Source organism: Astyanax mexicanus, chromosome 1, assembly GCF_023375975.1.
Source record: "Astyanax mexicanus isolate ESR-SI-001 chromosome 1, AstMex3_surface, whole genome shotgun sequence".
Lineage (NCBI taxonomy): Eukaryota > Metazoa > Chordata > Actinopteri > Characiformes > Acestrorhamphidae > Astyanax > Astyanax mexicanus.
In genome coordinates this window covers 100,511,490-100,538,343 of record NC_064408.1, presented here as the reverse complement: position 1 = coordinate 100,538,343, position 26,854 = coordinate 100,511,490, and the positions used below count along the sequence as shown (strand labels likewise).

Here is a 26,854-nt window from a genome sequence, read left to right as displayed (position 1 = left end):
CACTTATTTTCACTTTACTCCATATTAGTGATCGATCAATAATGTTTTTTTTTAATGGTGCAGCCAAATTTGTATAGCCACTAAACGCAGCGCCAGTGGGAGGTAAATGTCACCTACCTGACTGATAGAATTCATACATGAGGTGCACTTTTTGAGGTCATGAGGTAATTTTTTGGGAAAACTTATGAATTTCAAGTGTGTCTTATAGTCTGGAAAATACAGTAATGAAATAATTGGCCTGTGCTGATTATCTAAATAATAGTATTTCTTAATTGGCCATCACTTCTCCATATACAGTGTGCTATAGTATTAGGACATCTGCTCATTTGTTGTTACTTGGAATGGAAGAGTTTATCCTGCTTTTATATTAAATTATTATATCCCCTATCCCAGATTTGGGAGCATTGCTGTAAGAGTTTAATTATGATGCATTCTGTGTGCATTCTCAGTTTCACTACTCTGGGGGCTTTATACCCCTTTAGTCTATACCTGGTATTAGGCATGGTGTTAAAAAAAATATTTAGTACTATTTAAAACACTTGTACTCACCATATGTCACTGTAGGTGCTCACACTAGAGAGCACCTGTAGCACTGCATTTTAGATTAGAATTAAAATAGCTGATAACCGAACCATTAAAATATGTCTGGACCAGCCCTGATCCTGATCCACTGGATCAGATTGAGACATCCCTAGAATTCAGTAGTTAATGGGCTGGAAAGTTTAAAATTCGTTTGATATTTTTTCAAAAGTCAGGAGTATCAGTAGCTACAGATAATTTCACAAAACTTCTGGCCATGGGGCATCCACCAGCTCATGTCCCATATTATCTATCTCTAGAACTCTCTAAGGCTGACCTGTTATATCACTCATATGCTTAGCTCATGTTTCCACAGAATCCCCCCCTTATTCAGGCTGGTTCAGGCTGTTCTGGCTCGGCTCTGCAGGGAGACATAGCCATCTGCAGGCCTCAGTGGGCAGCAGCAAGTCTACATTAACAGAGCCAATACAATAAAGTGCAATGAACTGTTAAGGGTTCACCTAAGCGTGTGTGTCTTACACCTGGGAAAGAGTGCACAGGAGGCTGTGTTTTGATGTTCATTGGATGTGTGTTTTTCTGATTTATGAGTTGGGACTGAGTGATATATTAGTCTCCAGTGTGTGAACTCTGAATGAACCTAAACCAACACATTAAACTTGCCTAAAAATATCCTTTCCTATCTTATATTACCCCTTCAAATGTATACCGGTACATGCTGCATCTTTAGCATATGGTCAATTACTACAGATAAGTATTTTTACATTTTGCCTCGTATTTAATTAAAGAAAAGAAAACCCAGTTACGCAAAAAATGTCAGTGGGCAGCTGCTGAAGTACCATCCTATTGACTTCTATTATACTCAATCAACTCTCAGTTTCTACAGGCCTTGTCCACCTTATTAACTCCACTTATCATAAAACAGAACTGTAGTTCTATCATTACAGACTGTAGACTTGTATATGTTTCTTTACATACTTTTTTCTCCTCCTTTCACCCTGTTCTTCAGTGGTCAGGACATCACAGAGCAAGTATTTTTTGGTTGGTGCTCCATTCTCAGTACTGCAGTGACACTGCCATGGTGGTTGTGTGTGTGTTGTATTAGTGATATGAGGGCATCAGATACAGCAGTGCTGCTGGAGTTTTTAAACACTGTGTCCACTATAGATACTCCTACCTGGCTGGTCCTCCTTGTTGATGTAAAGTCAGGGACATCTGTTGCTGCAGGTGCCTACAGGACACTGCTGGCTGTATATTTCTGGTTGGTGGACTGTTCTCAGAAAGTAGGTTTAAAATTCTCCAGCAGTCCTTTAATCACAGAAGGAAATGTTTGCTAAGACTTACGTTCCATGTCTTTACCTCTCACTTTCTTACCATTTTATGTGTTTCTTTATTCAATTGTGTGCTTTGACTTATACAGACAGGCCAAAACGTTTGCCATGTTCCAAAAAAGCTCAATAACGCTGCACTAACCAGTAGGATATGTGTGTAAGGTCTCCTGCAATTAATGTAGATGTGTTTTCTGCCAGAGTCACCTGTCTGTTTGCATGATCAATTCTTGCTAGATACTGCAGGTCATGATCATTACCAGTCACTGCACTGTAATTCCTTCTATGACATGGCATTCCTTTTTGACAGTTTATGTCACTCTGCCAGTCTTCAGCCTTACTCATAAGATAACAGCTCACAACTTAAACAGGTGTGGGTTTTCCTAAGCAGTCCCATGCAGTAACACTTCATCACTTCAACATAAATACTACTGTCCAATGACTTTTGGCATGCTATTTTTAAATAAAAAAAAGAATATTGGATAAGCAAGTCAAAGGATAAAACGCACCTATAAGATAAAGATCGTTTTGGTATATTCTTTTTTTTAATAAAATTTTCACACATAAATGCATTTTTAGTACATTAAAATATAAAAGTATGTATAGAAGACTTTCTCAAAAGAAGTAACAGCATCAAGAAAACAAAGCACAAGTTTTCTCATTGTCGTCACTGACGCAGAAGACAGAAAGAAAAGACACAAGTTTTGAATATTCCAAATAAAGAAGGCCTCGGTGTGGGGTTGCCTCTCTAACTGCAAGAGACCTGCAAGTAGACACGCCCACAAGAATAATGAAAATGAAAACAAAAGGCCACAAAGGTGAGGCGAAAAGAGAAAAGAACTTAAGGTGAGCCGTACTGATGTCAAACACCAGTTTCTCCTTCAATGCCGAGTATGCACTGAGTTACTCAATGGAAAGCAGTACCACCAAAGCATGTCAGGGCGACTGTTTACTCCCCGATGTAAAATAGTTCTGTGGACCAGCCCGTCATCATGGCCCAGAAGTCCTGGCTCACGGTACCCACTGTGAGACCAACGCCCAGGCACTGTGTCTGTGCACTCAGTCCATGCATTACATAAAAAGCTTTAAAAAAAAAAAGAAGAAAGAAAATAAAACTAAATAAAATAACAGACCAACAAAAAGACTGAAGGCAGATGTAGGGGGAACAGTTGTTTGTTTTCTCTATGCTGTTGTTCTTGGGTGTTCATTTTTGTTCATTTCTTTCTTTTGGCACAGATTCATTTGGCTGGGGTTCGGCTTCGAGCATCAGCAAAATGTTGTTATTGTACATCCAGCGCACAGTAGGTTCATTTGGACAAGAGTTTCTTTATATTTTCTACTTCCACCTGAAACACAAAGACAAGAAAGAAAAGTTACCAACATATCTCCAATACTGTATGGCTTGCCCAATTGTCCCCTAACCCCAAATGCTTTCAAAGGTTTGCTTCTTTGGTTTTATACTAGAGCTATAAGTCTGTGATGGAAACTTGTGCCTAGGTTAGCACTGCCCAAACTCGCTGCCTGAGTAACATATATGCTTTAATTAGCATAAAGTGGCACAGTGGGTCGAGCATTGGGTCATCAATAACAAGGTTGTGGGTTTGATACCCATGTCTGCAGTCCTGGGTCCTCAGGCAAGGTCTTTAATCTTCTGTGGGATATTTGAAGCATTAGGTTATATATGACCGGGTTGTGGGTTTGATACCCAGACAACATTCCACAGTTAGGCCCTTAGCCCTCACTGCTCCCCTGTTGCTGTAGCAATGGCTGCCCACTGCTAGGGGTTTGTGTGCTCACTGTATCAATGTGTGTGTGCAAATTTACATAGTATATTTTTTCAAGCCTTAAGATGGCTACTACTTTTTATTTTAGTTACATTACAGTCTGTATGACTGAAAGTATGGAAGCAAATCTGCTTAGGATTATATCTTAATATGGTTAGAAACAGTTTGTACAATGCTAACTGGTATTTTCATTACAAACCTGTCTCTCAAATATGTCTAGACTAATGGACTACATTTATAATAAGGAAAAAAATCAAAGACAAACTGAACTACGGCTTTAACGAGGTGAACGCAGGGTCTTTGTTTTCAGCATAATTTATATGCATATCAAAATAAAAATCCCAGTGATGATGAAATGTTTTACAGTCACCTGCAGAGATAAGCGAATCCTCTTCTCCTCGTCCAACTCACTCACCAGCTGTTTCATCTCTTGTCTGGGAAAGAAGTAAAAACAAATAGAATCTTAGAAAACAATCATAGCTGGAGTTTTGGCTTGGCAGGGATGCATTGCAGCAATACTGGTCTAAACTTAAAATAAAGAATTTGAACTAATAAAATGTGAAAGAAACAAAATAAACAGCATAAGAGTGACTCTCTAATTAATAAACAATGAATAAAATAAATAGTGCAGCCCACACTCTTGAGGCACCATGTATTATCTTAAATGAACCTCCCCAGCCCTCCTTTCCACCCTTCTAAGCATCTCCATTCCTACTTGTGCTGGCTCTTCATCAGCTCCACGGTGGCCCGCAGCTCTCGGAGTTGGGTTTTTAGTTCATCCAGCGTAGGACCCTGTTCGCCCTTCCCCTTGGTGTCCATGGAGGGGGAGTGAGGCCTCAGGGCAGCGCTGCCAGCCTGGGCAGGGTGTAAGGGAGCCCCACTGGGGCTGGAAGACGAAGGGAGGGCAGAGGGCTTGGGAGGCAGAGAGCTCTTCTCAGGGACCTGCAGATGAACATGTCCACAGATATTAGAATATCAGGTTGTCTGTAAACAGCTACACTTGTACTCATGTTGCTCTCATGTGCTGTCAGATGTATCGTAAATACAAGATGTACATACTATCAAGTTGTAATTAATGACCTTTACCCTATCCACATATTTCAAGATAAAGAGTCAGGAATGTTTTTTTCTGAAAATGTTTTTTTACATTTAGTTGACATTAATTGGGCTATAGACAATTTCCAACTCCTCTAACTGCTAAATATATTGTGAACATTTTACTTCAGGGGACACATTAACAAAGCCCAAATGCAAGACACCTAAATGCATTAGAATAGAAGAGGTCAAATTATCAAGGTAATAGTGAACATTAGTGGTTTCTCACAATACAACATGGATATAAGTAGCATACATTATCTTTTTTTGTATATAAAAGGCTTTGCTACTGCATTTAAGATGTGTATCATAGTTTTTTTTGGCTATTATATCATGTAGGCTAGTCAAAACAGGGTTGTCACATCACATAGGATTAGCAAGCACAACAAATAGATTTGGGCTTGGTTAATATATTAAATAGATTTGGCCAGGCTTGTCACAATAAAAAAAATTGTGGACAATATATCATCCCAGAAATTACTGTGATTGTCATTTTAAGTCCATAAAATATCAATAGCACAATGATAATTTAGTAGTATTACCAAGCAATTACACGGTTTTACAGACAACCAAATTTTAATTAATCATAGTCTGGAAGATATAAACTTTTTATTGCCTAAAGCAGTCCACACTGTGTGTATGGAGTCACAGTTATTAAAGCCTTGGTCCTTGCGCAACTGGTTAAAATACTGTTCACTTTTACCACTTGGTTACCATATTATATAGTTTGTAAATAATGAACCAAATTTAACTAGTGTATAATAAAGGCTTGGCCAGCATATCAAATAGATACTGCTAGTATGTTCCATAGACTAGGCTGGCATATCAATCAGGCTTGGTTAGCATTAAATATTTTAGGCTACTAGTTTTTGCTAGTGTGCCAGATTGGCTTGGCTACATATTAAACAGACCTGGCTAGTATCTTGCATAGGCTAGATTAGTGTATTATATGGGTTTTGTAAGCATATCATAGGCACACCAATAATATCCTCCATTTTTTTCAGTTCATGTCAGAAACAGGAGCATTTGATCAGCACATGAAAGAAACATTAGTAAAGTGTCTCCTGCTGGCATAACCATCAGTATATGTTCCTCCAGTGGGCCTCAGTCTCTGTGTGTGTGAGTGAGGGAGGTCTAGGGTGTCCCCTTGTGGTAGGATGAGGGTTGTACATGCAAAAAGGAAATGAAAGGAGAACACAACAAAGGGTAGAGGGAGTGGGTGCTGGAAGGGGAAGGGGCTTACTGTTATAACAGGCACTGCCTTGGGCATCTTCCTGGAGTTGTCTAGAGATTTGGGAGTGAATGAGTCCTGCTCCTCCTTTCCCTTCTCCCTCTCTCTCCGTTCTTCCTCTGGAGAGGGGGAGTCCAGGAGGTCAGGACTGGAGAGAGAGGACTGACAGGGAGAGACATACAGAGCAAACGGTCACAGATAACCCACAGACAGGCAGAACAGGGTGATCTCGTCCTGCAGACACAGCAGACGCTTTAGATCTTACCAGGCCAACATTCCGCTGCCGCTCTGAAACACTTCGACAGCTGATTACATCTACTGTGTGTGAGCACATGTGCCAATGAACATTAATGCAGAGGAAATGAACAGTTTGGAGAAAAATCTAATTAGTATCATTTCCACCTTATTTAAAATGTAGTCAATTAGGTTTGGTGTGAAAAGTTTACTTGTTTTTTGGCTAATGTGGCTAACAAGTAATGGAAGCTTATGTACAATTAGCACTGTGCAAAACGTATGGATGTACAGTCACGTATTTGCCTCAAATCACACAAAATTGTATAGTGTTGTGTAGCGTTTCTGATGTGATTTCTCTACCAGTGTAAAATCTGCTCAAAACAGAGCAGCCAATCAGAACAGAGATAAAGAGGGGCTTGGGAATATGTAATATAAAAATAAATACAACTAATTTAATACATAAAACCATACTAATGGCTAAATGGAATTAAAGGAACAACCAATAATAAATGAAAGTGAGTGGGTGAAACGGCTACAGGAGTTTCTAATTTCTAAACGTTGGATTTCTTTAAACCGTGGATTGGATTGTTTACATAGGTTGCCAGATTGACACATAGTGGCAAGTGGTGACAAGTCTTATTTACTGTAGCTAACCAGTACATTTTATACGTTTACATGTCTTAAATGCCCATTTCTACTACGCTACTGGTGGAAATAAATTACCCAGCTATGGTAAGCAACCGTACTGAAGCTCAGTGATGACCTGTTCAGCAATATCAAAAATAGCCAGCTCGCCCTTTTCCATGACTGTAGAACACTGTTTGCGTGCTGCTGTCTGTACCTGGCAACTCTGAGTGTTGAAATGGAACTGGGGGAATGGTGGTGGGCAGATTCTGAGTAACACGTGTTTCCATGGCGTACTGGACAATTCAAATAACAAAATACTATATGAAGCTGTGCTGACCCCAGCTGTTGGTGCTTTAACTCTGCCTGTTTTTTTAAGATCTAATGATACATGGTAATCATATTATGAGTCCTATTTATATACAGTATATGGACATAAGTTATGGGACCCCTGACCATTCATTGTTTGTTCCAAAATACAAGGCATTTAAATAACCTTTATCCTCTATGCCTCTACAGTTCAAGGAAGACATTCTATTAGATTTCTGTGAGCATTGCTGTGAGAATTAGATTGCATTCCGTGATAAGACAAAAATGTTAGTGATGTCAGCATCTTGGATAATCACTAAACATCTCATTTCAAAAGTATGGGCGGAGCACCATCATTCTAAGGAATCAGTGCGGCCTAACATGTCTGTAGCCTATGCCTGGCTTTAGACATTCATGTTTATCTTATCTAGAGTGTCTTTTTCTATTCACAGTATTTCAGTATTTACAGGGACTAGACGAGCAGAGTGAGCGTTTGCACGTGTGTCAGCAATGCGTTCCTTTATTAGAAGGTGTGTTCACATATATGGGGAGTCAAAAAAATGTGTTTATACATATTTCTATTTTTTAATATATGATAAAACGATATGAGTGGATAGCTGTACAAGCATTTTATTGTTAGTTGTACCATATTTGATTTAATAACATGTTTTAACATGTTTTTGGCATTGGGCTGAAGCTCCAATCTAGTGTGACTTATATTTGAATCCCATTGCACAAGTAAATCAATGAGTGTAGTGTTAGTAGTCTTACCAAAGTCTTACCAAAAGGGGTAAGATTAAACTAGGGAATTAAACTCTAGTCCGTCACATGAAAAGCAGAACTGTTCCCCACTGCACTGAACCGACTATTACACTAACAGCTGCTTTAGGTCAATAGTAAAAATTCATGCATACAATTTGTGCACAATGCTAATTGGTGGGGTATAAACTTACACTCTTTGTAGTGGAAATTCATATAAATTAGTATATTTGGCCAAACTATCCTCACACCATCTTTTAAACTTAAACTTAACTCAAAGTAAAGGAACGTAAAATAAATAAGTAACTAAATAAAGATATAAAAAAATGACACAGTGTACAAGTTTGCACATGAAAGAGCGAGTGACACTGTGCATGTACTCACAGACGTGAAGACCTGTGAGCGTGGCCGGCGGTCCATTACGCGGGGTCTGGACGCTGTGGGGTGGTTCAGCTTCTCTGTGGATGAGACGATGCAATCGAAGTCGTCCACATCTTCCACCCAGCAGAGACACACATATACATACACAAACACAGGACCACACATATAGCACATAGATAGCAGACAGCATTACAAACACATAAAAAAACAGTACCTCGACACATCAGACCGTGTGCATGTGATGTCATTAGCTATTAGTGCAACTGAAAAAAGGCTGTTAAGGAGCGAGGGATGTGATCCTTAATGGAGAATGAATGCACTCTCAGACTGGCTTCACACAGCGAACATTTTTGTGCAACTTTAATTATGTGCAAAAAGGGTTAATGTGCCATTCACGCAAACACAGCACAGCAGTCATTCACGTATATTAAACTTTTATGGGCCAATCAGAAATAAGAAATCTTTACTAATAGAGAACTGCTTCTGAAGCATCAGTCAACATTCAAATTCTTTCTTCAATAGCTTTTGACTGGTTGGCATTTAAAGATCAATATGTCTATGTCTTTGTGAATTAGTTTACAATAAATGTGAAGGCAACTCAAAGCATGAAGTAAGCAGTTTTAAGTGCTGTAAATAAAATGCTGTGTTGCATTATATTATTTTTGTGTATGTAAAATGGCATTAGTTGCAAAGCACCTCACCATATGCAAAGTATACTGTGCAAACCCAGCCTTATAGAAGTGCAATATGCTCACAGAATCACAGAATATCAGCAGAGCAGAATATCATGTTTTTTTTTCTTTACTCACCTATATCATTGGATTTGTCTGAACAGGACCGGTCTGGAGTTACACCAGGACTATCACACCTGCATGGCAGAAAATATGTTACACATAAAATAACATATTCAGTTTTCTTGTGTGTTATATATAGGTATATTATGCAGCATGGTGTAATATATATATAATATATTTTCAGCTATCATCAATTAAAGGGCCCATTTGCTAAATGTCCACATACGTCATTAAGAATATTTCTGTATTAAATTTGGATATATAATTATCTCATAGTCCTCCTTAACAGGTTTTGTGTTTGTTCATGCTCCTTACTTTAACACTGATATCTGTAAATGACATCTGTTCTAAATGGTTCAAAAGCAGAAAAGCTAAGAATTATAGAATAACCTTATAAAATTCGTACTATAATCTTTAAAGATATTAGAAACAGCATACTTTATAAACTTTTAGAGATATGGATCCTTGGCAAAGCTACAATGCTTACCATAATCCATGTCTAATTTTTCCACCCATATCTTCCAAACCACTAACTCTATTGTAACTATACATACAGCTCTGAAAAAAATTAAGAGGCCACTTCAGTTTCTAAATCAGTTTCTCTGATTTTGCTTTTTACATGTAAAAGTTTGAACAAAATAAACATTATTGTTTTATTCTATAAACTACGGACACAATTTCTCCCAAATTCCAATTAAAAATATTGTTATTCAGAGCATTTATTTGCAGCTTTCAGACGCCAAATAATGCAAAGAAAAAACAAGAGTTCTGAAATCAATATTTGGTGGAATAACCCTGGGTTTTAATCACAGGTTTCATGCATCTTGGCATGTTCTCCTCCACCAGTCTTACACACTGCTTTTGGATAACTTTATGCCACTCCTGGTGCAAAAAATCAAGCAGTTCAGCTTGGTTCGATGACTTGTGATCATCCATCTTCCTCTTGATTATATTCCAGAGGTTTTCAATTTGGTAAAATCATAGAAACTGATCATTTTTAAGTGGTCACATTTTTTTCCAGAGCTGTATATACATGGTTATGACAGCCTAAAACATTCCTTTGCAGTTTAATTTGACTTTGGACAGAAGGACAGTATTCAAACTTGAGTACCTTTTGTGTAGATTATGAAACTACTATCAACAAAGCATGGGCCTTTTAAACTGATTGTAGCTGACAACATCAAGAAGAAAAGAGACTATACATGAGTTTTTATAAAGAAATATATGAAAGAATTCAAGTGTATGAGTGAGAGAAGGTATAACTGACTGGATGCTGGGCACGGCTGGTCTCTCAGGCCTTTCAGGTCGTTTAGGGGGCAGCGAGGAAGGTCGATTCAGAGAGTTGTTCTTTGGGGGCAAAGGCTTCTTGGGGGGAACTGCAGGCAAGGATGGCTTCTGGATCTCTTCACCTACACATCATCATCATCAACATTATCGTTATCACCTTAACTGACCCTTTAATCATTCTAATAAAGTGATGCGATCTCTGAGTGGAAAGTATTGCATGTGCACAGCAGAACTGCAAGCAGAATGGCAAGGCTTGTGGTTGGTTTGAGAAGTTGAATGAAACAGGAAAGAAAAGCACATGTTGTAAGAGAACTAAGAACTTTTATTTCCACATCAGGAAAGCAAGAGTAAGTCTCCCACACATAAGCACACACACACAAGCGCACACACGTATTTACTTATATACAACTGTCCAGTGGGAAGCAGAAGCCTGTGTAATGGTAGGCAAAGCAGAAAGAGAAGCTTGTGAGTTAAAAGCAGTGTTATGCTGATCAGGTTCAGGCTGCAGTTAAAGAAAGCTTTCTGCACTTCAGCTACCTTTCTCCTCAGCTCGCTGTGGAAGGGTCTCTGGCCGCTCGGGGGGAACCTTTTTAACCTCTGTCTTTTTATCTGAGGAGCAGTACATAAAGTACAGTCAGGGAAAGAAGACTGAACAAAAGCCGAATATAACCAAGAGCATTTTGTCCAAATCAATGTAGCAACTTAGAAATGAAATCCAAACCCATCTGTAGCTGGACAAATCTCTGTCCAAACTACCCAGACAAAATTCTGTCTAAGCTCTACTATAGTTTCAACACTGTAGCCCAGCAAAATTCTGTTAATACCTTGAAAAAAGAATGTCCTCAATTCCAATGTAGCCTGACACAATTCTGTCCAAATTCAATTATTATAGCCTAACAAAACTTCAAACCAACTGGAGTCTGACAAGATTCTGTCTGATCCAAAATTCTGTCTCAACTCAACTCTATCCTTAAAAACTCAACTATAAGTAGTCCAAACTTAATTATAAACAAAATATATTCTGTCCAATTCCAACTACCCAGACAAAATGCTGTCTTAACTCAACTACTGCGTGACAATGTTTCTTCCAACTCAACCAGGACTGTATCCTAAAAATAATTCTGGACTGTAGACTGACAGAATTGTCCAAACTCAATGAAAAGCTGAACAACTCTGACTATGGAAGCCTAATAAATAGCTTGTAGTGATAATAACAGATGGCATTACCAATCAAGATGGATGGATGGATTCTATTCTGGGGTCTTTGCCATAAACTATTAACATTTTATAAACTATAGACTCTAAAGCACATGTCTAGTAAAGCCCTCAATCAAAAGTTTGTTTTTTATCATCAATGATCTAAACTAAACTCAACACATCTGTGACTGAAAGTGTAAATTATGCCTCAACTACAGCAAGAGCAAAAATGCTGAAAAAGTAGTGCCAAAATCTAACTATATATATATATGTAAAAAGTTGGGTTCTTTCTGGTTCTGATAAATATTTCATGCTCTGTTCTGCAGAATAGGCAGAGAGTGCCAGATGTGCCAGGTGCTTCTGGCAGCAAGTTGCTGTGCTGGCTCTGTTTCTGCTGAATGAATCTGTTTTTCCTTAGGCATGTCTGTGGTCTGGTATGTGGCTTCCCTGATAAGGCCAGTTGAGCCCAGGGCATCTTTCTCTTTCTCTTCACGTCTCTGCTTTTCTCTCGCTCTCGCTCATGCTCTCTCTCTCTCTCTCTCTGGAGTCTTTAGGGAAGCAATTTGTAACGGCAGCAAGACAGAGTTTCTGAACTGGACTCTGAGCTCATTAGCATTCATGGACCTTTATGGCTAATCTAATCTCTCGCCAGCCTATTCTATCAGCCTCATTATGTGGTTAGTGAGCCTGCCAGCAGGGATCCATTTCAACCATAAGGGGGCACCAGAGGGTTAATTCCACTATTGTTCTGCTCCCATCATCTCCAGCAGGGGTTCAATGACTAGGTATGAAAGTGTGCTCTCTCTATTCCATCTCTTCCATTACATAGTGCACTGTAGACACAGAAGTGTCTAAACAACACATTAAATCAATTATTCTGCGGTCATTTGTTTATTCCTTAATAGACTGTGCAAGTTATATAGTACACAGTGGGATAAAGAATCCAATAATCATCCTAAACAGGTAGTTTATCTCATAATTCAGTGTTATTAAATGCAACAGAACAAGCTTATTAAATCAGTCAACTGATGTAATGGCGTGATGTTCTATAAAGTGCTCCTATTTCCCATCCGACTGAATGGATTACGAGACCATTTTATGGCTGCTGCCATTTATCATCACTGTAAATACGGGCATTAGCATATTTATGGATTTTTTAATGGATTCAGTGCAGATTTTTATTTCTGAATGCGCCACCAGCACAGTGAGTGCATTTTTAGCTGAGGAACTGTAAGAAGCTGCTCTGCAACCTAAGATTAATATATTTCAAATATGTGTTTTTATTTATACAATTACTCAAATGATGGAAATATCCCAATTCATAAATTGCTTTAAAAAATGCAGAGATTAAGCAATATTCAACTCTTTAGTCTCAAAATTTTCACCTTCCTTTATTTCTCTCTTATAGACATTCATTTTCAATACGATTTAGTGAGATAAAGATTTAAAATATTTTTTAACCATTTGGCAATAAATAAATATAACATTATTAAAAAGGTCTAAAAGATAATTTGATAAACGTATTGTAACTGTTTTCTTGTATGTATACATATTCACTGTTTTTGTTTTGGTGTTATATTGATGGGATTTGATATTCTTTTGTTGAAGTCACATTTATTATAGGATTTTTTAGATGATTATTGTAAAGGCTTTATATAAGCCCATATCATATTTTTTTTAATTGTGCAAAAATAAAATTATAATTCTAAGTTCTAATCTAAGGCTGAAGGAGCTTTCTAAACAGTATTCCCACTCCTGCTTGCCACCCCTTCATTTTGATTTTACATGAAAAAAATGAAAAAAAAAAGTATTAATGCTTTGTCAATTTTTATACGACTGAAGAAAAAAAAGGAAGAGAACTCTGGTATAATGTATAATTAATTGTTTTTTTGTTTTTTTTACAGATTTCTTGCTTTTTTATTTTTCAGAAATGAAGGAGTTGACAATGATACCCTGCTTTAAAATGTGTTTTAATAATAAAATATTATTAATAATAAAATAATAATAATAATATAACAGAGAGCATTGTGTGTGGCTTATGGGCTCTATGCAACTGTTATATTGCTATATGAAATTGACTTTTCAGTGAACTTCAATAACCATTAAGCCCAATAGAAAAACATTTTGTTCCTGAAAGTCAACAGCATGGCTTTACTGGTTTAGCAATGGTGCTATTAAAATCCCACTTATAAACCCACACCATAAAATTTTTAAACTTTTTCCAAAAAAATTTTAAAAGGCAAGAAAAGAAGGTTAACTATAAGAATTTCAGACCAATTAGTGCCTGAAAATATTAGGTAAACAACAAATTAACCGATTTCTAAAGGATAATTAGCAACACCAGACCATTTGGTTCTTTACTAAAGCTTTCTGTAGAATTATCCTTATTTCCCAGTGTAGGAAATGATGAATATGGACAATATCCAACACAGACGATGCTTCAAGCACTCGATGTTCCACTAAGACACTAAAAAATAGAAGCATAAACAAAGACTGACACAAACTGGGGCAGATGGATGCGTTACCTGTGATGTGTTTGGTCGCCGGTGCTGCAGGGGGAGGTGGTTTCTTAGGTCTCTGTAAGCACACACACACTGAGTTAAACACACATATACACACACACTCACAAACATAGCCCCTTTTAAAACAGAGCTCCTTTAGGCAACACACAGCACTCAGACATCAAAGGACATGCTGCTCTATCAGGCATGGGTATTCAGGGAAGCAAAGGAGCACAACAGAAGGGTGCGTGTGTGTGTTTGTGTGTGTGTCCATATATCCAGTGCTCTCACGATGACCAGAGACTGAGGCCCTCAGAGGCATGAGCAGCGAACGTCCAGCTGCAGCCATGGACACAGCAGGACAGTGCGTCAGTGTCTGTGTGGGTTTTATGAGATGGGAGTTCTTACCTCTTTCTCTATCTCAGGAATGAACAGCTTCACAAAGTTGTCAGGAAACACACCCTGTTTACCGTTCAGCTCTCCTAGCCACCAGCCGGCATCAGCACATTCCTAGAAATACACACACACATTGTAAATTTGTGGCTTAGGGATTGTAAAAGCTGCACAATATATATTGTCCATGAGTATGATAATGATTTGGAGATCCAAAGCTTTGGCATGACAGTGATAAATATTCTATGCTGTTTACTACTTCTAACTAGTACTCAAGGAAGTTCCGGGACCTGGTCTCGGACTTTGCTCCCTTTAGATTCTGTCTTGGTCTCAGCCCACTTAACCCTGCGTTCACACTGGAAAGCGACAGGCGACCATTCATTTCCTATGGCAGGGCGCGATTTGTCGTCGCGACACGCGAGAGGCGACAAAGCGACAAGCGACACGGAGATGAATTTTTCTCAACTCTATGCAAATGAGTTATGACGCAGTGAAGCGACATTCTAACCCGATTGGCTCCTAGCTTTTCTTTGGACCAATCACAAACAAGGCGGTTCGACGTCCTCTGAATTTCTAGTTTCTTTCCCGGTTCTTTCTGTTGAACGTGGTGGACCCACATCAGTCTGTGGGAACGGCTGCGTTTCCAGCGCAGTTAAATCACAGAAACGCACAAGAGTCCAGCAAGTTTGGGAGTTATAGCTGGAGAATAAAGTGGCCAAGTGATTCCTTTTTTGTGCCTTTTTTCTTGTCGGAGGCTGGACCATGATAAACGCGGGCGTTGAGCTTGACACGCCCACAAGCGACAAACGCTGGGCGACACAAGCGACTCGTCGCGTTCCAGTGTGAACGCAGGGTTAGACTCAGTGGTTGCCTCATGTCTCTTTAGACATGGTCTTGGCCTCTTCAGAATAAGTGTTGATCTCTGCCTCATTTACACTCAGTGCTGTACTTAATTTTTTAGACTCAATTTTAAGTTCAGCCCACTTTAGACCCGCCCTTAGATTCTGCCCCCTATGGACTTGATGATGGTCTGTGCAGTGTTTAGACTGTGTTGGTCTTTGCCATTAGACCATTTTTGTCTCAGGCACCCTTTAGACTCAGATTTAAAGCCCTCTTAAGGCTCATTCTTGGTCTCTGCCCACTTTAAACTTTATTTTGGTCTCAGCTCTCTTTAGACTCAGTGTTGGTCTCATCTCTATTTAGACTCAGAGTTGGTCTTAGCTCTATTTAGACTCAGTGTTGGTCTCAGCTCTATTTAGACTCAGTGTTGGTCTCATCTCTATTTAGACTCAGAGTTGGTCTTAGCTCTATTTAGACTCAGTGTTGGTCTCAGCTCTATTTAGACTCAGTGTTGGTTTCAGCTCTATTTAGACTCAGTGTTGGTTTCAGCTCTATTTAGACTCAGTGTTGCCTTCATCTCTATTTAGACTCAGATTTGGTCTCATCTCTATTTAGACTCAGTGTTGGTCTCATCTCTCTTTAGACTCAGTGTTGGTCTCATCTCTCTTTAGACTCAGTGTTGGTCTCATCTCTCTTTAGACTCAGTGTTGGTCTCATCTCTATTTAGACTCAGTGTTGGTCTCATCTCTATTTAGACTCAATGTTGGTCTCAGCTCTATTTAGACTCAGTGTTGCTTTCATCTCTATCTATCATCCTGACCAAACAAACTTCCAGATTTCTGAACAGTACCTATTCTGTCCCCTACACACGTGGGGCTGTATGTATCGACAGATAGCTAAACACAGAGATATGAGAGGCTTGAATGAAGACAGGCGCTGAAGTAGAGTTTAGAGTTCTTTACTTGTAATGTCCTGAGCAACATGAGCTCCAAATGCTCTCTATTGTGTGAAAACTGAAATAAATACAAAAATACTTCTTACTGCTTAATTCACAATTGAATAAACAAATATACATTTCCATTAAAGAAAATGAGCAACACTGGATTGGATATCTAGTTCAATTAAGTTAGACATCTATCATTATATAACAATAACACATTCAAGAAATAAACATATTTACAATGTTTGCCAACATATTTACACAATATAAACTTACGGCAAAGCTTCTTCATGGAACGGCACGTGAGGATTGCAAGGATTCTCGTTAGCTCCCGAGAACATGTGAGCTCTTACAAAACAGGGTACAAAATGGCTGATCTGAACTATAACCTCAAACATGTGACTATATGAGCCAATTGAAATTCAAGAAACTCTAAAAAAGAAAATACCCTGCAGTTCTCATTAAGGACACACGGTGGCGCAAATAATAAAGCCATGACACTCCTCGCCTGGTATTAATCCTAATACCATAATGTCTTTATAGTCTATAGTCTCATGAAGAAATAAGGATCACTACTTCTGTAACGGGCCTAAGAAAGGTTTTCACAGTCCCACCCTTCGTTACCTTGAGCTCCAGTTTCCTAACCTTGCTGTCTGCATCAATGAATGTCTTCGTTACAAGAGCCAGCGGCCATTGGTTTCTTTTCACTTGGTCGTCTCTTAGCAATACGACATCACCTTCGTTAATGTTGGGCAGACTTTTTTGCCATTTGCTCCGAACTTGGAGGGTTGAGAGGTATTCACGCCTCCATCTTTGCCAGAACGTATCAGCAAGATGCTGAACTCTTTTCCACTGCTGCCTGAAAAGATCTGTTTTGTCATAAGATCCTGGTGGAGGTACAATGGTACAGATCTTCTGAGTTAAGATCATAGCTGGAGTCAGGAGACAAGGAGCATCTGGGTCGGTAGTGATGGGTATCAGAGGCCTTGAGTTGATAATTGCTGTAACCTCTGCCAGAAACGTTGACAGGACCTCATGGGTGAGGCAGGATGGATTGATCTCTGACAGCATGGAATCCAAGATGCGCCTAGAAACCCCAATCATCCTTTCCCATACTCCACCCATATGGGAGGAATGAGGTGGATTAAAGAGCCAAGTGCAGCCTTCCTCGCTGAGGTACCGAGATATGCTGGTGTTTTTCCCATCATCCAGCAACATTTTCAGCTCTTTGCATGCCCCTTTGAAATTCGTGCCACAATCTGACCGAATTTGTTTCACAGGCCCACGTAGAGCAATGAAGCGACGTAGAGCATTGATGAAACTGGAAGTATCCATCGACTCAATAAGCTCTATATGTACTGCCCGGACACTAAGACATGTGAACATGACTGCCCATCTTTTAGAGTTTGCTGCTCCTCCACGAGTGCGACGTGTAGATACACTCCATGGACCAAATATGTCCAGACCAACATTTGTGAAGGGTGCCTCAGTACTCAGGCGATCAGGTGGGAGATCTGCCATCTGCTGTTCTGCCGTCCTGCCACGTAGTTTCTTACATTGAACACACTTGCGAAGCATGCTTGTGACGCACCTTTTTGCTCCAGTTATCCAGATGCCATCACTGCGAATGGCTCCTTCAGTGAAAACACTGCCCTGGTGCTTAACTCTGGTGTGGTAGTGTTCAACAAGAAGAGAAGCAACATTACTTTGGCTGGGAACAACAAGGGGATGTTTTTCTTCATCATCAAGGTTGGCATGTTGAAGCCGGCCACCTATTCTCAGCAGTCCCCTGTCATCCAAGACAGGATTAAGCTTCCAAAGTGGGCTACCTTTGGGAATAGCCATTCCCTTTTCTAGGCTGATGATCTCTGCCCTGTAAACCTCTCTTTGAACACACTGGATGACTATGGCTTTGGCTTGAAGCAAGACATCGGATGCATTAGATCTATGGCAATAATGCCAGCCACTGCACTCTTTCTGCTGATTACGGGTGGATCTGAAGGACCGTGCAACATGAATAAGAAAAGCTATGGCCCTTATTAAAGATTTCCATGTAGAAAATCGCTCAAAACGATGAGCACCAAGGTTTGAAGAGGAGTCAACACATGAAGTGATGTTAGACCGCACCTCAGCATCAGATTCTGGGTCGATGAGGTCATAAGGTGTCTGTTTAGCTGGACATGCCCTCGTTGGAAGCATCAAGAAGGAAGGACCAGAAAGCCAAATGGTCTCTGCAAGGTTGGCTGCCAGCACTGACCTGGTGGCGACATCAGCTGGATTCTCACTGGTTGGAACATAGTGCCACTGGTCGGGCCGGGAGAACCTCCTGATTCGCTGGACCCTATTGCTGACATACACATAGAATCTCCTCGTTTCATTACAAATATATCCCAAGACCACCTTGCTGTCCGTGTAGAAATCCAGTGAGTCTAACTTCACATCAAGTTCATTGACTACCAGCTCTGCAATTTCCACAGCCAGGACTGCAGCACCCAACTCAAGTCTGGGAACGGTGTGAACTGTTGTGGGGGCCAACTTAGCCTTCCCCATGACAAAGCCAATGTGACATGTTCCGCTGCAGTCAGTTACTTTTAGATAGGCAACAGCAGCGATGGCGTTTATGGATGCATCTGAGAACACGTGGATCTCTCTTCGCTGGGCATGACGAAGACTGCCTGAAGTGTAAGCTCTTGAAATATCAAGCTGTGCCAGATCTTGAAGCGAGTTTCGCCATGCATTCCACTCTGTCTCTTTTTCAGCTGGAAGAGGTGTATCCCAATCCACTGATGTGCTAGTAAGTTCTCTTAGCAGGAGTTTGCCCTTGATGGTGATGGGAGCTACCAAGCCCAAAGGATCAAACAAGCTGTTTACAGTGGCAAGAACACCCCTACGAGTGAATGGTCTCTCGCTGATAGAGGAAGAAAATTTGAATGCATCATTTTTAAGGTCCCAGCTCAGTCCTAGGCTACGATGCATAGGAAGTGAATCGGCATCTAGGTCAAGATCTTTGAAATCTTTTGCATAATCAGCAGATGGAAAGGCTTGCATGACAGATGTACAATTTGATGCAATTTTATGTAGTCTCAGATTAGAAACCGCAAGCATATCTTGAGCTCTCTCCAGCAGATCAACGGCCTCTGCAGCTGAAGGCAAGGATATAAATCCATCATCGCAGTAAAAGTTTTGCTGTACGAACTGCTTTGCATCTGAGCCAAACTCAGCTTCTCCTTGTAGAGCAGTGCGCTTGAGGCCATAGATGGCAACCGCAGGAGAGGGGCTGTTGCCAAACACGTGAACAGTCATTCTGTATTCCACAACTTCATTTTTCAGGATGTTGTCTTTGAACCAAAAGAACCTAAGGAAGTTTCTGTGATCTTCTCTTACAACAAAGCTGTGGAACATTTGTTCTATGTCTGCAGTGAAGGCCACCTGCTCGTGTCTGAAACGCAGCAGAACTCCTAGCAGAGTGTTGTTTAAATCTGGTCCTGTCAACAACACATCATTTAGAGAGATGCCAGAATGCCGAGCACTAGAGTCAAACACAACCCTGATCTCATCCTGCTTGCGTGGATGATATACTCCAAAGGTAGGCAGGTACCAGCACTCTTCTCCATTCATCAGTGGTGGTGCTATTTCTGCATGTCCTCGATCCAAGATTTTCTGCATAAAGGCCACAAAGTGGTCCTTCATCTTAGGTTTTCGTTGAAGTGTATGACATAAGGAGGTAAATCGGCTTTTGGCTTGGTCCTTGTTGCTAGGAAGTCGTAGTCTTGGTGAACGAAAGGGAAGAGGAGCTACCCAGCTGTTGGCATCATCAGTGAACATCTCTTTGTCCATTAGCTGAATGAACTCTCTGTCCTAAATAGAAGGTGCAATCTTGTGGTCATCATTAGTTCTTTCAAAGATAGTACTTCCAAGAGAACATTTGTCATTGTGCAGTGTTGGCTTATTAGATAAAAGAGATTTTGGAATGGGCTGGCATCTGGGCTTTTCCTCTGTACTGAAACTCTCCCTTACACGAAGGTAATTTGGGCAAGGGTCCAAAAGAGAAGGACGGCCATTCTTCAGGACGTTAGTGCGATACACATTAATGACTGTTGGCTTGTGGGATGCACCAAGACAGACATTGCCAATCACTACCCATCCGAGATCAAGTCTTTGAGCGTAAGGAGTGTTGTGCGGGCCATTTCTTGACTCTCTGACCTTATGAACCTGAAGAATATCACGCCCAAGGAGAAGGAGAATCTGTGCATCAGCATGAAGAGATGGCATAAGATGTGCAATAGAGTTGAGGTGGGGATATTGCTTTGCAATTTCAGGGGTAGGTATCTCACTGCGGTCATCTGGAATGTACTCGCATTCGATGAGAGTTGGTAAAAGTACACTTACACTTCCATCTAAAGGCTGAGCGATGAAGCTTGTAGCTCTACGTCCAGTCATTTCTGTAATTCCAGAACATGTGCGGAGAGTATAAGGTGAGTCTGGGCCTTTAAGGTCAAATAGGTCAAAGAACTCAGGCTTTGCTAGTGACCTATTACTCTGGTCATCAAGTATCACATATGCTTTCACAGACTTGTCAGGTTGACCTTTAGGAAACACCTTCACAAGGCATATTTTGGAACAAGACCGGAAGCCATTGACATCTCCACAGATCTCAGTACATTTGGAATTAACAGAAGACAGTTGGTCACCTTTTTCCTCCCCGCCATGCTTGAACTCAGGACTAGTCATCCATGGAGCTGGGCCAGGATGCAAGGCAGTAACATGCTCATTGCTCTCGCACTCCTTGCACAGAATGTTTACTTTGCACTCCTTAGCTATGTGTTCAGTTGTTGAACAACATCTAAAGCAAATGCCATTTTCCTTGAGAAATGCTTTACGCTCTTCAAGAGGTTTGCTTCTAAAGCCTCTGCAGCGTTTTAGGGGATGGGGCTTTTTGTGAATTGGACAGTTTCGACCAACGTCAGGTTTATGATTTGCAGACTCAACAGTTGTAGATGCACATGATGCAGTAAGTTCAGTCTTGTGAGAAGAGACCACATTTTTTGTGTTAATGGATCTTCTAGGAAAGTGTTCTGCCTTAGCTGGAGTACCACTGGAGGAGCACAGAACGAAGCTGGGATCATTTCGAATATGAGCCTCCCTACACACAAACTGTGTAAAGTAAGAAAAGGGTGGAAATGGGACGTGGTGTTCCATTTTGTAATAACTGCCCAGACTCATCCATTTTTCTTGCAGAGAATATGGCAATTTCTCAACTATGGGATGTATGCCCCTTGCTGTGTCCAAATAGGTAAGACCAGGTAGGTAGCCCTCGAGTTTTGCTGCTTCTAGTTCTCTCAACAGGTCTCCCAATTCTCTAAGCCGGATTGGGTCTTTGTTTCCGATCTTAGGAAACTCATCAAGCCTTTTGAAGAGAGCTCTCTCAATGATTTCTGGAGAACCATAGCACTCTTCTAAACGCTGCCAAGCTGTATTGAGACCAGTAGCAGGGTCACTGACATGTACAGCTCTAATTCTTTTGACATATTCTGCAGACTGGTGACCAAGCCATTTGCTTAAAAGGTCGAGTTCTTCAGTACAAGTCAGATCAAGTCCCTCAATAGTATTAGCGAATGACGCTTTCCATGCCCAGTAATTTTCTGGGCGGTCATCAAACTTAACGAGCCCAGAAGTGACAAGCTCACGGCGAGCTAGGTATCTAGCTATGTCACTCAGGTTGTCTGGGGCTGACACAGGATGTACAGTACTATTGGGAAACTGTGGATGGTACTGACCTGACCTGGTGGGAGATGGCTTGTGTGGTTGGGTTGTTTGGCGCTGGGCAGTGGTTTGGAATGGAGTAGTAACAGGATTGATGTGAGTCATGTGAATTGGGCTTTTGTTGTCAACAAAATGTCCATGGTCATCTGATGCTTTGCCTGTTCCAAGGGGTACATAACAGGTACTGAGAGATTGATCAGGCAGGGTTTGATGCTTTTCTGCAGGTGGCTGAGAAGAAAACATCGAAGAGTGACTCTTTACATAATCAATCGTCCTCTTTTCTTTGGAATCTTGAGGAACATCAACAATCTCTGTGGCCTTGGCACCAACGTTTGAATCCAATTCTGCAGCAGCAGATTCCAGAAATTCTGCCTCAGCTAAAGCAGCAGCAACTTCTTTTTCATGTTGCAGTGTGGTCAATTTTGCTTCTACACAAGCTTCCTGAACTTTCAATTGAGCCTTTTCTACCATCAGTTCAGTCTCTTTTTTGACAAAGTCAGAACGAGCACGGGCTGCTTCAGCTTTAGCTCGTGCTTTGGCAGCTACCAAACTTGCTGATGATTTGTGGGAGCTTTTAGAACGACTTGTTGTTATGGACCTGGTCAGCAATGACTTCACTGATGAAGCAGTTGATTGTCCTGTTTTCTGTGGTTCTGTGTCTTCCTTAACCTCCATATTGTACAGCAAATATTGTGTATAAGGCTTGAGGGGAGTGGTGGCTGAGACACAAACACGGCTGTGCTGATCCTGCTGATATTGCCTTTTCACTATTCTGTCCCCTACACACGTGGGGCTGTATGTATCGACAGATAGCTAAACACAGAGATATGAGAGGCTTGAATGAAGACAGGCGCTGAAGTAGAGTGTAGAGTTCTTTACTTGTAATGTCCTGAGCAACATGAGCTCCAAATGCTCTCTATTGTGTGAAAACTGAAATAAATACAAAAATACTTCTTACTGCTTAATTCACAATTGAATAAACAAATATACATTTCCATTAAAGAAAATGAGCAACACTGGATTGGATATCTAGTTCAATTAAGTTAGACATCTATCATTATATAACAATAACACATTCAAGAAATAAACATATTTACAATGTTTGCCAACATATTTACACAATATAAACTTACGGCAAAGCTTCTTCATGGAACGGCACGTGAGGATTGCAAGGATTCTCGTTAGCTCCCGAGAACATGTGAGCTCTTACAAAACAGGGTACAAAATGGCTGATCTGAACTATAACCTCAAACATGTGACTATATGAGCCAATTGAAATTCAAGAAACTCTAAAAAAGAAAATACCCTGCAGTTCTCATTAAGGACACACGGTGGCGCAAATAATAAAGCCATGACAGTACCAGTTTTTATGTACATCATGAAGCCCTATTTACAACAAACTGGGCAGGAGCACGAGATCAATGTCATTTTGTTGTGAATCTCTGAGCAATCCTATACAACCTACATCTTGCTTTCACTTCCCTCTCAATAGTACTTTGTTGCTGCTGTTTTTTTGCCCATCAGCAACTTCATCCTGTTTATGCAAAGACTTTGGCTGAACAGAGCCTTCAGCATAAACAACACTAGTAGGGATTTGACTTCAGGTTTTAAGTCATAGCCGATATTTTACAGCATTAAATGAAACTGAAAATGCAAAGAAATAATATGCTACACCTCTTAATGTCATCTGCAAACTTTTGCTTGTTCTTGTAGTAATTTCATACATCATTTTCTCTTTAGGTCTGAATACTTGGCAGTTGAGGCAATGGACCATAAACATAGTACACTGTGTTTCTGGATCCTTGTTGAGTCAGTTGTAGATGTTGCTATGTTCTGCTTGAGCAACTATGAAGTGTAAATGATTGTGTACTTCATATTGTACTGATGTAGATGGCTGACAATGGTAATATGAATAAAAGGAGCAAGGGCAGAAGGTCTCTTAACTTGGCAGTTGAGGCAATGGAACATGGACATAGTATTATGCTCAATTATTATGTGTCAAACCAGCATCAGATTGTAGTTGCTGTTGTGTTCCGCTCAGACAAAATGATTGTGTGCCTATTTTGCAGCTGTAGTGTAGTGATGATGTTAGTTGGGTTAATAATAATGCATCCTGGCTGAGCCCTCTGCCTAACTCCAGTTGTTAAGTGCAGTAATCGGTCATCTTCCTGTATCATGTTAATAATACTGACTTTATTTAACTGGATCACTTGGTGCCAATAATTGCTTGTAAGCTCAACACCTGAAATTAATCTTCATAAACAACAACAACAAAAAAAACGTTTCTGTCCAAGGCAGTTTGTTCTGCGGTTTGTTCTGGCCTTTGAGGGCAAATTCGCCTGATGTCCTGCTGAGACTCAGCAGTGTTTTCCTGAGACTCAAAGACCTCTTTACCACTGGAGGGCCAAACGGATCTGAGCAAAGTGAGTACATGTTCGGGTGTTTTTTCAATAATCCAGCAGGTCTACTGTGAAACAGTACTAGGTGGCCTTAGTAACCATTTGGCCCTGCAGTGGAAAAGATGTCAAAGACTTTTAGCTTGATGTCTGAAACCTGATGCTGATGTCTGTGTTACGGTGAATGTTGTACAACATTCTCAGAGAGCTTTCTGTACAGACATATATCTGCCTGCTGCAGCAAAACAATGTTCCAACCTAGTGGACTTCAGCCTATTCAACTGTTTTAAGAGCACGTTCATCTAGACTATGTGTAATCAATGTGTAATCAATTTTAATGTAGGCTATCAATTCATTCTTGCATCTTTAAATGCTTTATGGTGCTATGTGCTATATTTGTGTTTTGCTGTGGTTGGCAAGTGTAACCTAAAGTAGCAGCACATGAGATTTACTGTAACTGAGAGCTGTTGCAATAACTAGAATAACTTTAGAAATGTTAATGTTTATTTAATATCACACAGTGTATATTAGACATACTAGTCTGCCCTAGAGTACAATCACTCCATTTCTAACATTTAAAAATTTTACATAAGGGGCTTTTTAATAACAATTTTAAAGTGAGTCAGTAACAATTCAAAAATCACTCACTTCCTTGATGATTACTGTACAATACTGACATAAATCCTTATACATTTTGATGTGAGCTAAACACAGCAAATATCAGATCCATTAAATAATCATATATGCCTAAATGTTATGTAGCAAGGTTTTATTTAAAGTTATTATTTATTTTTTAATCAATGTACAAAAACCTTCTAGTTAAATAAAATTATATGAAATCCTTAGAAAAGAAGTAACTAAAAATGTTTTAATCTGACAGTCATGGTGTGTCAGTGCATCATTGTTTTTTTTAATAGCCTTTAGACACAAATAAAAAGGATGTAGAAGCCTTTAACTATAATGATGCAGACAGTAGGAAGCGTTGTACTTTGTTCCTCATGCACACAAACTACAGTGTTGTAACATATTGATTAAACTACTTTAAATATAATGATGTATTTTTCGTGTCTCTCAGTAATAAAACGCTACCGCTCACCTTATTAATAATGGTGACAATTTCTCCCTCCTTGATTGACAGCTCATCTTCATTTTGGGCATCGTATGGGAATAACACTTTGCAGAACTCTTTTGCTGTGGGCAGATCCAACAAAGCAGGCCTTTATCAAACAGAATCGATTCCAGTAATGATCTACCACTAAGCTAACGGGCCTCATCGCTCTTCTTACCTCTGGCCTTGTTGTCAGGCTCCGTCTTCATGGTTTCCGGGGCAACAGCCGGGGCCGCTTTCTTTGCTGTCGGTTGCTGTGGAAAGAGGAGGACGATGTCAGTTAGTCATCCCACACAAACATTCACAAGACACACACACACACACACACATACATACATACACAAGAGTCACACTGGTGTCCATTAGTGTTTATCTGGGCGTATGCTTAATGTCTGTGGGAATAAATACTATCAATGTTAAAGTTACACCTGAAAGTCTGGACCGAGTCTAAAACCTGTCTTGTATATATTTGGTCTGGTTAGTTTTGGTTTGAAGTTTAGAAAGTGGACTTTGCTATGTCCTGCCTGCATCGCCTACATACTCTTATTATACTTCACATTGTTTGATTTGTAGAATGTTATCAGTTTGGCTTTCCAGTTGTTGTGCGGAATTCTGCCTTTCTGCTAAACGTTGTCTTGCCTCATGTAGCAGAATTAGAGCAACATAGTCTTCTTTGGGTTTCTTTTATATGTGTTTATGAATAAGGTTTAATCCACAGTTACAGTACAGGAGTCACCAGCGTAAGCGTTTGCATCCATACACGGAGTGCAAGCATACAAAAGAGAGTCAGCTTTCAGCACAACACCGGAACTGTTTTTCTTCTGTTGTTTAATGGGTGATAATAGCCTGCCTTAAATTCCTTTAACAGACTGTAGAAGTACCAGACCATGGTTCAACTGATCAGACCAAGACCCATTTTACACCAACTATTTCAGTTCTGAACGGACTGAGAAGTCTAAAAGTACGGACCAAAAAGGGAGGTGTAAAAGCACACTTTCTTAGAAAAAGCACAGCATACAGATACCTGAAGACCTTATTTAGATGTTTTTTCGAAGAAGTGATAATAAAAAAAAAAGCTCTACAAAAAAATGAGTATTGTCACTTTATTACTTATTGGTTGGAAACACTATTTAAAAAGAAATTAATAAAACAAACAGAAAAAGTGCGTCATTTCTTCGTGTGTAGTGAAGCTAAATTTAGAAAGGTAGTCATTTTGTTGTTCATAAATTTACTCTTTTCCATCCTGCCTAGTTCTGTTTTTTTGCTCCAAAAACATTGCTTCTGTCCTAAAACATGATTTTAACAGGCCTCCCCCTCCAAGTACCGAGTCATCTCTTACAAGTGCACCACACC

The 26,854-nt window shown here is 40.0% G+C and overlaps 1 protein-coding gene across 4 annotated transcripts in view; it reads right to left on the bottom strand.

Annotated features, from left to right (window-relative positions):
* Positions 1-2,388: 2,388 nt before the first annotated feature.
* Positions 2,389-26,854, bottom strand: part of sh3kbp1 (SH3-domain kinase binding protein 1) — a 115,941-nt gene continuing 91,475 nt past the window's right edge. For 2 of the 4 annotated variants that reach the window (XM_007252319.4, XM_007252322.4), the window contains 12 exons: positions 25,680-25,755; positions 25,490-25,584; positions 14,470-14,571; positions 14,086-14,137; positions 10,901-10,972; positions 10,344-10,485; positions 9,092-9,150; positions 8,286-8,395; positions 5,988-6,137; positions 4,365-4,591; positions 4,020-4,083; positions 2,389-3,211 (listed from right to left, as the gene is read on the bottom strand). In XM_007252319.4, the coding sequence (XP_007252381.1) occupies positions 3,173-3,211; positions 4,020-4,083; positions 4,365-4,591; positions 5,988-6,137; positions 8,286-8,395; positions 9,092-9,150; positions 10,344-10,485; positions 10,901-10,972; positions 14,086-14,137; positions 14,470-14,571; positions 25,490-25,584; positions 25,680-25,755 (1,188 nt within the window). In that variant the 3' untranslated portion in view covers positions 2,389-3,172. The remainder of the gene's footprint in view (positions 3,212-4,019; positions 4,084-4,364; positions 4,592-5,987; positions 6,138-8,285; positions 8,396-9,091; positions 9,151-10,343; positions 10,486-10,900; positions 10,973-14,085; positions 14,138-14,469; positions 14,572-25,489; positions 25,585-25,679; positions 25,756-26,854) is intronic. The other 2 variants (XM_007252320.4, XM_007252321.4) reach the window with 2 other exon arrangements.